The sequence below is a fragment of the Echeneis naucrates genome, chromosome 7 (assembly GCF_900963305.1).
Source record: "Echeneis naucrates chromosome 7, fEcheNa1.1, whole genome shotgun sequence".
In the NCBI taxonomy this organism is placed as follows: domain Eukaryota; kingdom Metazoa; phylum Chordata; class Actinopteri; order Carangiformes; family Echeneidae; genus Echeneis; species Echeneis naucrates.
Genome location: NC_042517.1, coordinates 22,271,206 through 22,285,435, shown reverse-complemented (window position 1 = coordinate 22,285,435; position 14,230 = coordinate 22,271,206). Strand labels below are relative to the sequence as shown.

The 14,230-nt window shown below is 42.8% G+C and overlaps 1 protein-coding gene across 1 annotated transcript in view; it reads left to right on the top strand.

Moving 5' to 3' along the window:
- LOC115045717 (plexin-A1-like) overlaps positions 1-14,230 on the top strand; it is a 229,084-nt gene that overhangs the window by 114,606 nt on the left and 100,248 nt on the right. Inside the window, exon 8 of the mRNA XM_029505519.1 lies at positions 8,362-8,476. Coding sequence (XP_029361379.1) covers positions 8,362-8,476 — 115 coding nt within the window. The remainder of the gene's footprint in view (positions 1-8,361; positions 8,477-14,230) is intronic.

Genomic DNA, 14,230 nt, shown 5'->3' with positions numbered 1-14,230 from the left:
AAAGGACCCCAGGCCTGTCGGGCACATCCTACACATCCCACATAGAACAGGCTAAGCCAAGGGGCAAAGAGCATCCCCGGCCTGACCCCCAGCAAGGGCCCCGCCATGCACCGGTGAGGCTGACGCCTGCCCACACCCCACGCCTGGACCGGGCCCTTCACCCAGGCCCAGTAAGGCCACCAGTCATTGGCCCACCACACAACGGCAAGCTTGGGCAAGCTTGCGATTGGCGGGTGGGACCTGTAATGGCAGAAGTGGAAGGCCAGCCACAAACGGGAATGATTGGGCGCCACACGGATGGGTGGTGTGGAGGTGTGGCCCAGGGAGGAGACTCCCCCCGGATGGGTACATAACCCTAACCCTAACCCAATCGGCCTTGATTGCTGCACAAATAAGTGATTGCACCACAATAAAACAAGAAAATGAAAAGAACTGTCACCCCGGAGACCATAACAACATGTTTTAGTGAACAACAGATAAATGATAAATCTCTTAATTAGGAAATAATTGCAGCATTATCTGTGACTTTTTCCACAATGGAAAGAATTACACAGGCATATGATCGTTCATTTCTCTCAATTATGTTTGGGGAGGTCTGTTGTTAACATATGAACAGCTTTGTTCCATTGATCCAGCCTCGCATGGTTTGAAAAGATGAAAGAAATTTGACTGGTTTCAGTACCTGGGTCTTGTTAAATTGCAGGGGAATTGATTAACCACATTGCAGCAGAGTAAATTCTTTGGTGATAAGTGTGTTATGTCTTTTCCGAACACTGGTGGTGCTGTTTGACTTCATGTCACCTATCTCTGTGGGTTCTGTGGTTTAAATTGGCCATTCACTCAAACTTACTGACAGTTAATTTTCACTGAACTCACAGTTAGTAAAGCAATTAGTTTTAATTGATTTCTGAATCATCTCTGCAAACTTAACAAATAGCAATGGCCTCTCGCTGTCCATCTCTCTCTCTTCATTCTCCTTCTCCTGTTTCTGCTTCTGCTCTCACTTTCTACTGCTCTGAGAGTTTCCTGTTTAGTCACTTTGCTACCTATTTTAGTCATAGTGGAAAATGTCTTCAATGAAAGTTGTTCAAAGAAATGAAGACATAATGAGTTGGAGGCGTGGTGTGGTTCTGCACCTAGCAAGTCCAACTTATGCTAGTGTAGCTAGTCGGACCCCTGTCCAGGCCAACCTGGAGCTCCTGCAGCAGCTAACTTACCCCCCAGCAGTTAGTGAGCAGCTGGGCCCTAGTCAGGGTGACCGAGTGACTGTCAACTGACTGACATCAAATCAAATCAGATTTATTTAGTGTCAAATCATAACAAAGTTACATCAAGGCACTTTACATATAGAGCAGGTCTAGACCAAACAAATGATTTAAGGAGATCCAACAGATCCCCTAATGAACAAGCACTTGGTGACAGTGGCAAGGAAAAACTTTCTTTAAGAGGCACAAACCTCAGGCAGAACCAGGCTCGGGGGGTGCGGCCAGCTGCCTCGACGGGTTGGGTTGAGAGTAGGAGAAAAAGAGAGAGAGCAAGAACGAGAGCGAGAGATGCACGGTGGGAGGGTGGCGTAGGGTGAGAATGAGAGCGGGAGAGGAGGTTATTCAAAACAGGCGTAGGCAGAAACATGATGCTGCACAAAGTTCATGGAGATGAGCTGCAGTATGGAATGCATGAGGATAAGGGAGCAGCAGGCGTTGCAGGTACATGGGATGGCGATAAGTCACCACCTGCAGGATGACATGAGGCAGCGGTCCACGGTCACCACCATCCATTTCCTGTTTCCAAAAGGTTCTCTCTACTCAGCACTCAGCTGAGAAACAGACTCGAGTCGAGTCGATTCGAAAATAGCAACAATAGCGGGAATAGTTCAGTGCATCCCTGGGACCAAAGCGTGAGACATCCAGTCTTATCTGAAATTGCTAGTAAATGCATGTTGTCATTTCACTGCTGGTTGTTGAGATGGTGTCCAGAACACAACGTGCACTACTGTACAAAGATAACTGGAAGACTTTGTCAGGGAGACCTGGTCTGATTAGGGGAGATGGGCATCCATCCCACCGTGGAGAGTTACTAGTTACTAGTTGAAACCATGAAATTCCAGACCAGGAAGCAGAGATGCAGTTTAACACTCTTCTCTGCAGCTCAGTCAGAGTGGTTGCCTGCCCAGAATGGAATAAAAACTATGTCCACAGAAACTGAGTCTGTCCCCCGATCCCCGATTAAACCACAAGTACACAGAAGACTAGCCAAAAATGAAAATCTAATTGAAATTAAAACTGCCACCAATTCGGATCTAAAAGTTTCAAGTGAACAATTGAATATTAGATCACTATCATCCAAATCCCTACTAACAATGTAATAGACAAAATGAACTGACTCCCATATTGAACAGAGACAAGGCCGCTAGACCCTGTCCTTCCCCTACACCTGCTCTAGATGTAAAGTGCCTTAATGTAACTTGTGATTTGGCGCTATAGAAATATATTTCATGATTTGATTTGATTTGAGCAGTTACTTACCCAAGCCAGTTGTCCCAGGCATTGTCACCTTGAGTCATTGCTGCCCAGGTGACCCAAATGAACCCTGCTGTGTTAAAGGGGCTCACAGTCAGTGTATCATTGCATTGCAGACATGAGTATGTGTAGGAACACCCTCTGAATGTCCAATAACCGATCCATGCAACAAGAAATCAATAAACACAAAAGTGAGGAGAAACTGGCTTACCAGCTCGATTAACAACAATAATAACAACAACCTCAGTCCAATTTGAAGTTGACAATGGAGCTACTTCACACCTTCCATATACCTTTGTTTCACAAACATTCATGAAAGAAATTTTAATTAAAGTCTCTGCCGAGTTTGAAATTTTGCCCTTCCTGACAAGCTTAGTCCATGCTAACAGTAAGATGTTGTTCCAGTACAGAAGATTTAGGAGCTGACCCTCCAAAATTTGAATGAGCCAAGGACAGAGGAAGAAAGACAATTTAAGGGTGAGAATGAAATCCAATTTAAAGCCAGTTTCTCCAGCAGCATCATGCCCTGGAATCCAAGCAGTTGTCCATCTGGTTTGCAGGACCTTGTCTCAAACCCCATGGTGGTTCATTAGTAGGCTGTTTTTGGACCAGACTTGGCAGAGCTTATTTGTCAGTGACACTCCCATTGTGATTTATTTTTCCTTTCAAATCACTCTTAAAAAATCCTCTCCGGCCAAACAAGTAATTTTTCTTTTCCCTGACAGCTGGAAAGTTTCCCTGCACTGAAAGTAGACTGAATCACTGCTGTGTAACAAGCTGCCTTCAAATGAAGGAAAATTTACCATGAGAAACACAAATACATTTAGCAGCTTCGAAACATCATTTTACAAATTCCTAAATTTAAATCCTGAATTCAAACCTAATTTGGCCCTCTTTATGAATCCATCTGACATTTTGTGGCACTTTTACACCATGATGTTCCCACTTCCAAACTTCACTGTTGGTATGGTGTTTTTGAGGTGATGTGCTGTGCCATTTGACCTCCAAACATGGTGTGAATTATGGCATTCAAAGATATCAATTTTGCTCTCATCTGACCAGTATATCCCAGTATTTGATAGGTTAGTCTGAATGTTGCGCAGCAAAGTTTAAACGAGTTTCAGTGTGTTTTTTCTTCAGTACTTGAGTCTTGCGTGGTGAGTGTACAAACAGGCCATGACTTTTGGGTGCATTACTATTGTGTTCCTTGAAATAATTGTACCTGCTAATTTCAGTTCTTCCTGGAGCTCTCCACAAGTGGTCCTTGGCTCTTGGATAACTCCTCTGATAATTCTTTTGACTCCTCTGTCACAGATCTTGCAAGGATCACCTGGTTGGGCCAGTTTTGTCAGGGTTCCTGTTTTCCTTTTTTTTTTTTTGGTTTTCCTCTTTGTCTCACTCCCCTTTTGTGGGAGTAGATATTATGTGTTGTCTTTTATTTTCCCTCTTCCCCATTGGGGGTTGGCCTCAAGCCAGGTGGAGTCGGAGAGTCTCCTCAGCAGTCTACACAGCTGCCACCAATCAACCTTCAAGCCTGCGCTCACAGTATTTTAGGACTGGTCTTGCACTCCACTCTTTGCCAAATTGTCAGTTTACCTATGTGTTATAGACCTGCGACACATGCAGAGTATGAGAACATTTTTGTCTTTTGCCTTCCGTTTTTTTTTGCTCACCTGCCTGTCTGCACACAGAATCCCAGTCTCCAACAACCATCCTCAGCAACTCCACGCCGTCCCAGTTCTCCAGCGTCTCCCCCCTGCTCTCAACTGTCACTTTGGACTCTCTGAACCTCTGCTCTACACTCTGGTTTTGACTCTCAGCACACCCCCCTTTACCTGGCTTCCCCTGCACTGCATTCACTTCTGCCTGACCTCTGTGCCTGTCCCCTGCAGAAAGGAACTATAATGTTGGAAACCGAGAATTGTTGGCTGTTAAGCTGGCTCTGTGGGAATGGCAGCATTGGTTGGAGGGGGTGCAGGTTCCTTTTTTTGGTTTGGACTGACCTTAAAAACTTCTTCTGGAACATCAAACCTGATGCCCTCTCTCAACAGTTTTCCACAAATGAGATACCCACAAACCCTGAGTCCAGTCTTCCTCCATCCTGTGTGGTTGGCCCCATCTCCTGGGAGAGAGTCTCATATCCAGGAAGGTCTCCGTAACCAACCGTGGAGATGGACCCCCAGATTGTCAGTTTGTTCCAGACACTGCCCGGTCCTAGGTTTTGCAATGGGTACATGCTAATAAACTTGCTTGTCACCCTGGAATAAACCACACTTTATCCCTGCTCAAACGCCATTTTTGGTGGACCACATGGATAAAGACACAAAGTCCTTTGTTCAAGCCTGTGAGGTGTGCGCCGTGCAAAGGCCTCCAACTCTGTCCCCTCTGACCTCCTTCGTCTGCTGCCCATGCTTGGAAGACCCTGGTCTCACATTGCTCTTGATTTTGTCTCTGGCCTGCCCCCTTCCCAAGGGAACACTGTCACTCTCACCATCATTGATCGTTTCTATAAAGCTGCACACTTCATTGCCCTGCCAAAACTGCCATCAACATCTGGTTTTCAACCACAGACTAATGTACAGATAGAGAGAGCTAACCAGGCATTGGACCAGGTCTTCAGTATTTTGTCGACTGGGAGGGTTATGGGCCTGCGAACAGGGCCTGGGTACCTCACTCCTTCATTTTGGACCAGACCTTTTTGAGGGATTTTCATGCAGCTCGTCCAGATAAGCCTGGGGGTTGCCAGGAGCGACCCATTAGGGGAGGGTTACTGTCATGGTCCCTGTGTTTTTTTTCCCCCTCTTTTTGTCACTCCCCTTTTGTGGTAGTAGATTTTTTGTGTTGTCTTTTAGTTTCCTTCATCCCCATTGGAGGTTGGCTTCAAGCCAGGCGGAGTCGGAGTGTCTCCTCAGCAGTCTACACACCATCATCAGCCATCTGCACACCTGTCAGCAATCAACCTTCGAGCCTGCACTCACAGTATTTTAGGACTGGTCTTGCACACCACTCCTTGCTAGATCGTCAGTTTACCTATGCAATATAGACCTGTGGCTCACGCAGGCTGGAAGAAAGTTTTTGTCTTTTGCCTTCCGTTTTTTTAGCTCACCTGCCTGTCTACTCCACACCGCCCCAGCTCTCAAGTGTCTGTCCCCTGCTCTCAACTGCCCCCTTGTACTCTCCAAACCTTTGCTCTAGACTCCGGTTTGGACTCTCTGCACACCCCCCTTTACCTGGCTTCCCCTGCACTGGATTCACTTCTGCCTGACCTCTGTGCCTGCAGTAAATCCTGTTTTCTCTTTATCGCAACCTGAGTCTTTGTTCAACATCTTGGATCCAGATCTTAATTGTTATTCCATTTTATTACACATAATTTATGGACATCTGGGTTTGATTTCCTTGCATGTGTGGGTTGCATGGGTTGTTACCAACAACTGGTGTAAATTTCATGTCAGCGGCACCTTGAGAAATATATTTACTGAGAAAAATGGTGACATGTTCAATACTTATTTTACCTGCTGTAGATAATGTTTAGTTTTTAGTTTTTGCTTTTGTTTTTTTCCAAGTTTGTCTGTCTATTCTTTTGTGTAGTTTCCACCTGAGGCTCTGTGTCTAACTTTTTCTCTCCTATCAGTAGGACCCTGCTGTATTGAAATGCCATGAAAATAAATATCACTTAAACAATTCCAAGTATTTTTTTTTTTTTTTAATCTTTCCCAAAGTTTTACACATGATTTCTACCAGTTTTGAAAAACTGCAGGATCATGGTTCATCATAGTTTCAAGTGCTGCAATGTTGTAAGAAAACAGAGATTTACTTGAAGCACGTCATTCAACAACTTGGAAAATTACCTCTGTTTTGAAACAGCTGACATGTCAGTCCTCCACTAGTGGTGGTTTTGAGCGGCATTGAATCACTTTCACTTTTTGTTGCCCGGACTGTGACAGGGGTGGGTAGCATCTGTAGGAATATATTTACTGAGCAAAATGGTGACGTGTTCAATGCTTATTTTATCCGATGTATATAATACATCATCTGTCAGTTTAAAATACATATACAGTATATAAATGTATTTTCATCAACTGCTTGTCCTCGGCTTCCACACATGCTAAAGTAAACAAACAGCCAAATGATATTTGTCTGCTGAGCTCACACTGTCACGAAAGACAATAACTGCATTTCAGAAATTAAAATATCAATAGTATGGATTCAAGTGAAGACCTTGACAATGAAAGCTTAATACAACACACTGATGTCAAAACACTTCAGGAATTTTGAACCATGCATTTAAAAGGTTTGTAGAGAACACATGGAGAGAGATGAATGACTGTTTCTCAATAATACTTTGGTTATTCACACTCAAATTAAGTTCCCACCAAAAGTAACTCAAACTAACCTTTGCAATTTTACATTTTTCTGGTTGCCTTGAACCTTGATTTCGTGTGGAAGTGTCAGTTTGAATGTGCATATATTTACTCTGAAGATGAGCAAAAAAAACACTGGATCCTCTCAATGTAAAGTTGCTTGTACCCGTGATCGCGTTCTTTCGGTCATGATCCAGTTCTCATGACCATAGGTAAGGATAGGAATGAAGACTGACCTGAAGGTCACAGACTGATGGTGCCAAAGAGGATCACATTGTCTGCAAAAACCAGCAATGTGATCCTGAGCCCCCAAAACTGCAACCCCTCTTCTCCTCGGCAGCCCCTAGCAATCCTGTCCAGGAAAATCACAAACAGGATTGATGACATGGCACAGCCCTGGTGGAGGCCAACCCTGACTTGAAACAGGTCTGACTTACCGCTGAATGCCCGCGCACATTTCTTGCTTCGGGCATACGGAGATTTGATGGCCCTTATAGTGACCCCTCACCCTGTGCTCCTGCAGCACCCCGCACATAAACTCCTGAGGGACCTGGTCATATGCCTTCTCCAGGTGCCAAACAAAAATTCTTCTCATGTCCCACTGGTACCCTCCACCTGCCTCCGGAGTCCCCCGAGATAACATACCCCAGAGCGCCTTCTTCTTCAGTTGGACTGCTTCCCTGACCACCAGTGTCCACCATGGTGTCTGAGGATCCGAGGTCCCGCCCCAGGACCTTCAGACCACAGTTCTCTACTGCAGCTTTGGCAATGGAGGATTTGAATATCGGCCACTCGAGCTCAATGTCCCAAGCCTCCACAGGGATGTCAGAAAAGCTCTGCCAGAGGTGGGAGGTTAATGCCTCCGGACAGGGGGCTCCTCCAAACATTCCCAGTCCACCCGCACTGCACGTCTGAGCTCACCAAGTCTGTCCAAAGGTTTCCCCCACCACTTAACTTAATTCACCATCAAATGGTGACCAGTTGATAGCTCAGCCCCTCTCTTCACTTGAGTTTCCAAAACGTGCAGCCTAAGATCCGATGATACGATAATAAAAACAATCATCAACCTTCTTCCCAACGATATTGTTCCTAATCTATGATCAATTCAGGTGTATGTATTTTAGTGAGCAACTTAAAATTCAAGAAGTTCTTGTAGATGGCTGTGTTTGTCTTTCAAATAATTCTGCACATTTTGCTTTTGTCATAGTGGATGTGGTTGATGTTCAATATTGTCAATTCTGCAACTAAATTCTTCTGCTGTTGAAATAAACATTATTCTCGATGCCCAAAAAGATCGGAGCTACAAATACAAGATTATGATTGAGATGTTATTTTAAGGTTGAAATAGGATTTTGTGTTTTATTAGCCATAGTAGTAGAAATGACTGTTGATGGTGCTGAGCTCAGAGAATTTCAAGCTAAACCAAAATGGTTTACTCTCAGAATAATGCATGAATGTACTCCATCTTCTCCTCACTGCAGGTGCCTGACATGTGTGAATGGAAACTTCCCCTGTTATTGGTGCAAATATCAACATGTCTGCACACAGGATGCCAGTGACTGCTCCTTCCAGGAGAGACGAGTCAACACTTCACAGGCGAGTGTGCAAGGGTGCACACACACACACACACACACACACACACACAAGACCAACAAAAGACCCATTGGAAAAAAATGCGGCATAACATGTTTTCACAGACACACAAAGAAATGAATCTTCAGCAGCAACAAAATCTAGTACAACACATGATTAGATGTACTATTATTAATGCATACACACTCAGAGTAAGGCATATTGTCGCATAGCGATGCTAATGACTCGCACCATTATACCATTTAAATGTGTTATTTCCGCATACCCTCTTAAAATTGCGCAATGATACGCAACAGTATCATTTTGTGACTGCACTTTAACTCTTTGGTCCCTTCTGTGTTACTCACTTTTGGGGCATCCGTCGCTGTGGCCGGTGATCTGTTGCTAAGCAACAGCAACAAAATTGTTCGGCTTTGACAAACCCAGCAAAATTATTTGTTCTATCAATATTGGATCAGTCTCTAGAACTAGCTAACTTGACCAACGTTGGTGTGGTGGATCAATGGAAGAGAAAGGGAGCAAGATATTTTCTGTGCGTGTGTGTGCGTGCAGTCATAAACAAAACACGATGTTTATATTATCTCCTTCTTTCAGATGATAACACAGATGAGAGCTGGCCAGCCTTGTGGACTGAAAATTAGGCCAGGGAATTTAAGAATAGGCATCCTTGATTAGAGTGGAGGGACAAGAAGTTATTTTATAGTTCATTTAAAGTGTATTGTTAATGTCACTGGCAGTTAAAAGGTAAGTCACATAAAAATGCTTAGAATACATTGACATGTTGATAACATAACCAGAGTCAAGGTTCCTTGCTCTGTGCATTAGTGAGTGTGATGGTGTCCATGAGGTGTTGCTTGGAGACAGGTGCCACTCTGCGAGGCGTTGATCTAGGAGGGATGAGTACAAGTGTAACAGTATACCCACTACAATAAAGTAAACTACACAACTGGTCACAACAGACAACCAGGGATCAAAGAGGCACAGGCAGAACTTGTGGTCAAGGACAGAAGGCAGAGATGATTTACCAGGAAGCAGACAAACCTGGAGAGTTGGCGACAGGCTGAGTGGGTACCGGGAAGTTAGACAGAAGAGTGCTGGAAAGTCTTGCATGGCAAAGAACATTCTGGCAACAGGGGGAATTTGAGCTTGGAGTCTTTAAACAGGGCTTGATCAATGGAGATGGGCTGCAGGTGGGTGAAGACAGATGTGAGGAGTAAGCTGGTGAGGGGTGTGGCATGGCAGGCTGAATGAGGAGGTAGGTGAAGAGTCCATGCTGAGGAACAGATGAAGACTGGGACAATTCACTTAAATGACGCCAGAGGAATGAGTATGCTAATAGCAGCTACTGTCCCAAAAGTTGTATTGCATGAGAACCCACATCCATCTATGAGATGACAAGCTTTCACACTTCACCAGTAAACATCAAAGTCTGTGTTTCTCATGCTTTCACACAACCAAAGACAAAACAAACAACTGAACACAAATTAACTATTGTTTCACCCAACCAACCTCACATCAGCTTTGTGTGTGTGCCTTCAAATCCACCATCTCTGTTGAAGACTGTATGTAATTATCAAAGAACATCCAAGTGCACATATATGCCAGCATTTTTTTCATTTTGTGTGTGTTTCCGCATGCATGTGTGTGTAATTGTATAAATGGGGGTAACATGTTAACGTAATCCCCATTCTGTTTTGAGAGGTATTTGGCTATAAATGTTTCTTTTCTCCTCTATTATTTTCTTCTCATGCACTATGCTCGTTTTGTTGCACATGCTATCATAGTTACCTGGATACTTTGTATGTGTATCAAAATTTTGCATTACCCCGCTGACATGGACAGGACAGGAGCTTTGAGCTTTGTGAAAGATGGATGTTCAGATGTCTCTCTTGCTCTGTCATTGGATATAAAACATTTTGGAGTTGTGCACATACATATACTTTTACACAGCAGCAGTTGTGTCTTCTAACATTTACCTCCTATTGCCTTGACTTTGTTTCAATTTGCCAGTCTTTACAATAAGAAGGTTGCGGGCTTGATTCCCAGGCCTGAGGCCTTTAGGAATTTGCATTTTCTCTCCATCCATGCATGGGTTTCCACCCAATATCCAAAGACATCATGATTAGTTTAAATGTTGACTCTAAATTGTCTGTAGGCCTGAGTTTGAGCGGTAGAAAATGAATGAATGAATGAGTAGGCCCTGTTCAAAGGAATACTGCGCATCTCCACTGACTGAAAAAGTTGCCTTTGTGTCATTGGTTAGCTTCTGAGAGTCATTTGTCATGTTTCTGAAACCTGACTTCATTTAATATCTGTTGAAATTCAAGGCATCTATGAATCTGTCACAGGTGAAAAGACAGAAACACACTTTCTTTGTGTGTGTAAACAGAAACACAAACTATTTTCCCCTCAAAGTAAAGTGAAGCCTCTGCTTTCACTTCCTGGCTCTGTAAATGTATGTAAATCAGTTGTGTTATGACAGCAGATAAACAGAGAGACACATGAGGGGTGACCAGGCAGAAAATTGCCAGAGTCAGAGAAACACTTGAGAAGGTCATCAACAGAAATATGTATAAAGACAAACAATGAGAGAAACAAACATAGAGACAAACAAATTTGGTCTGCTCCAGCGAGTCCCAGAGTCAGGCTGGTCCATGGGGCTGGTTCAAATAATGTCATTCAGATTCAAAGGGAATGGGAAAATAAGATAATAGAAAAAGAACAAAACAAGCCACAAGAAAAAAAAAATACAACTTAGTTTCCTGTCTCTTTAGGCATTTATTGATTCCAATTTGTCTGCTTGTTAATTAAGCTGTTCATTCATTTTGCACAGAGCTACCTTTTTCTCTGAATATTTCACGTCCCACAAATAAATTAATGCAGCACAAAGATTGACAGTGGAGTTTTAAAATGTCTGTCAAGTACCAGGCTCAGTTTGGAGCTTTGACAAGAAACACTTCCTTACATCACTTCCTGTGACAATATTCCTGTGACAATATTCCCTGTGTCTCAAGAACACTTTTGCTGTTGAGATGTTGATTTTTAGAAATATCTTTTCCCATTTATTTGTTTGTATTTTAGACAAGTGTAGCTTATATTTGGTGTTTTTTCAGGCCAGATTTATTAATGAAATAAATGCTCATTATGAACCAGTGCTTGTTCTGCATCAGCCACTCAGAAACAGTTAACCAATCGAAGATGTGACCTTTTCAGTGAGTGATACCAGAACTCAGCAGATCTGCCGGCTCTTCCTTCCCTTTCACCTTTCTTCCTTTTCCTTTTCCTTTTTCTATTCTTCTATTTACCTCAATCACCCCAAATCCCCCCCCCCCCCCTTTTTTCTACTGATAAACGGACCTCCTTACATTCAGTAATATAAAAAGGGTCCATGATATTGTTGCAGCGGAGGGGATTGAACCCCTGGCTTTGTAGCCTGGCCTCATTGATAATCATTAGCAGGCTGTGTTGGGCTCCAATAGATATGTGGATGAGGGTTAGTCTTCATGCTGCTAATTAGAAGATGAACCACCATGATGAGTGAGTTTGTTAGGTGCTTGTACATTTCTGTAAAGCCAAAACCACGTGCAGACATGCATGTACTTCATGCAGGTACTTGGACATACCCACACGCCACCCTTTTTCTACGCATGCTCCTCTGGTATCACTGCTCAAAAGATACCTTGCATCTCCACAGTTTTCTCCTCATGGTTTTTAGTTTTTGATCTCTTCCCTCTGGTTGACCCACTCCTTATTCCCTCAACAAGGCAATTAGCTGTAGCAGGATGACCTGTCTTTGTGCCTTTAGCTGCAAGTGACTTACAGCTGTTGTTCCTTTGTTGCTGTTTCTCTGGAGCTCGAAATAATACATGGAGTTGAGTTGCACAGCCAATACACTTTCAGGCTGGGGCTGGCACAGACCAAGCTTCCCCTCTCCCTCAGCGTCTCTTTGGCTGGGGAAGCTGTGTGCCACAGATAAGCTCAGCTATGTGCGTGTGTGTGTGTGTGTGTGTGTGTGTGTATGTGTGTGCGTTTTCTGCGAGCATATGTGTATGAGTATTAATTATTCAAAGTGTATTAAAGCTTAAAGATGCATCTCTAGATGCTTCTATGATCGTTGACATGTTTAATAGAGAGAGACAGATGAGATGAGAAGCAAAAGGTGGAGCATCCACAATAAACATAAGGGGAGGAATGTGGTGCAGCCTATTTATTCGAGAAAAAAACAAGCTTACTAAAGCAGCGATGGGCCTCATTCTGAAACTACATGCAAACTTCACATGAAAAATTAGAACAAATGAAATGCCATCTGTAAAAAATTATTTAAAAAACTATGACTGCAACTCCTACTCACATCCCACATAAATGCTGTATAAATGTATACATGTAAAATATAACTAAAAATAAAATAAAATACGCCGAGTCTAACTCTGGTAATGTTTCCGGCAATTAATATAGCCTGGGGATGGGGGCATAATGGTGCTGATAAAATAGGAAGATACAAGTGTTTGTTGGCGCTACATTAACAGGCACCTGAACAGACGGAGAGGAAGGAGAGAGGGAGTTGATGAAAGGTGGAGAAGGATGCGAGGGTGGGAGGTGTATGCTGAGGATGTTTAACCATTCAGGAGATGAAAGGATACTTGGGGGTTGTGACAACACTGGTGCCTTGTGTCCTCTTAACATCTACTCAATAATTCCATTTCATTTAGCTAATGCTATCTGTCCTAGTTTCTTCCTCCCCGTATGCTAGGCCAATGAGAAGAACTTCCCAATTACTTCTAAAATATCAAGCGAGGGAATCTGTCAATATTTTGGTGGTGACGGATTCCTATGTTTCCCATCAGACAATGACCAGAGTGGTTGGTTGCTAGGAAAGTCCTGTTGTTCCTGGTAGCAGATGCTTCTACCTGCAAAAAAGCAAACAAATTTGTTTGTTTTTTATTAAATAAATGATAATTAATATAAAAATGAATATATTTGTTTTGCATTTGTTGTAACAATTGTTAAATATAATTATAATTGTTTTTAATAGCAATCAGCCATAACAATGTGACCGCCTGCCTGATAATGTGTTGGTCTACACCTTTTAAGTTGAGCTGTGTGATCTGTAAACAAGATGCTAGAAGCAAATCTTTTAAGGAAGTTGGAAGTTTGAGTGGGCATCTCCGGCAATCCGGTGCAGCATCTGCAGGATGAACATCCTGAACATCCTGCAGATGCTGCACCAGATTGTAGTGATGTGTTATTCGCTAATGATCCAGCTCTTTGAAGTGAACAGGAGCCGAATCTTGATTGGGAGCCAATTCAATTCATTTTCCCATCTCTTTCTTCTTTTTAAAGCCATTTGTGATTGGTCAAGATGTGTGCATTGTAGCAACATCCACCCCGTTAAAACTAATCTTCTTCAAAATAGGGCAGATATTCAGAGAGAGATGAAACAGGATCAAACTCTCAAAGCTGAGGCACTTGGTTATTCTTTATGCCATTCTTCACTAAAGACTAACAAAACTGTTACCCTGGATGCTGCATTTTTCTTTTTGTTTTACACATTTTAATTACACATTTTAATTTAAAATTTTTCTATTCTGTTGTATGATTCTTTATATTCTCTATGTTTTTTCAAGGGAAATAGCTAAAACTTTTAAGATGATATACATTCAATCAGAGATTGGACCCTTGTTTCTAACTGAGTTGGATCTTCGGGTTTTTGTAATTTATAAATTCTATATATCACTCTCATCCTCGCAGTGGACCATT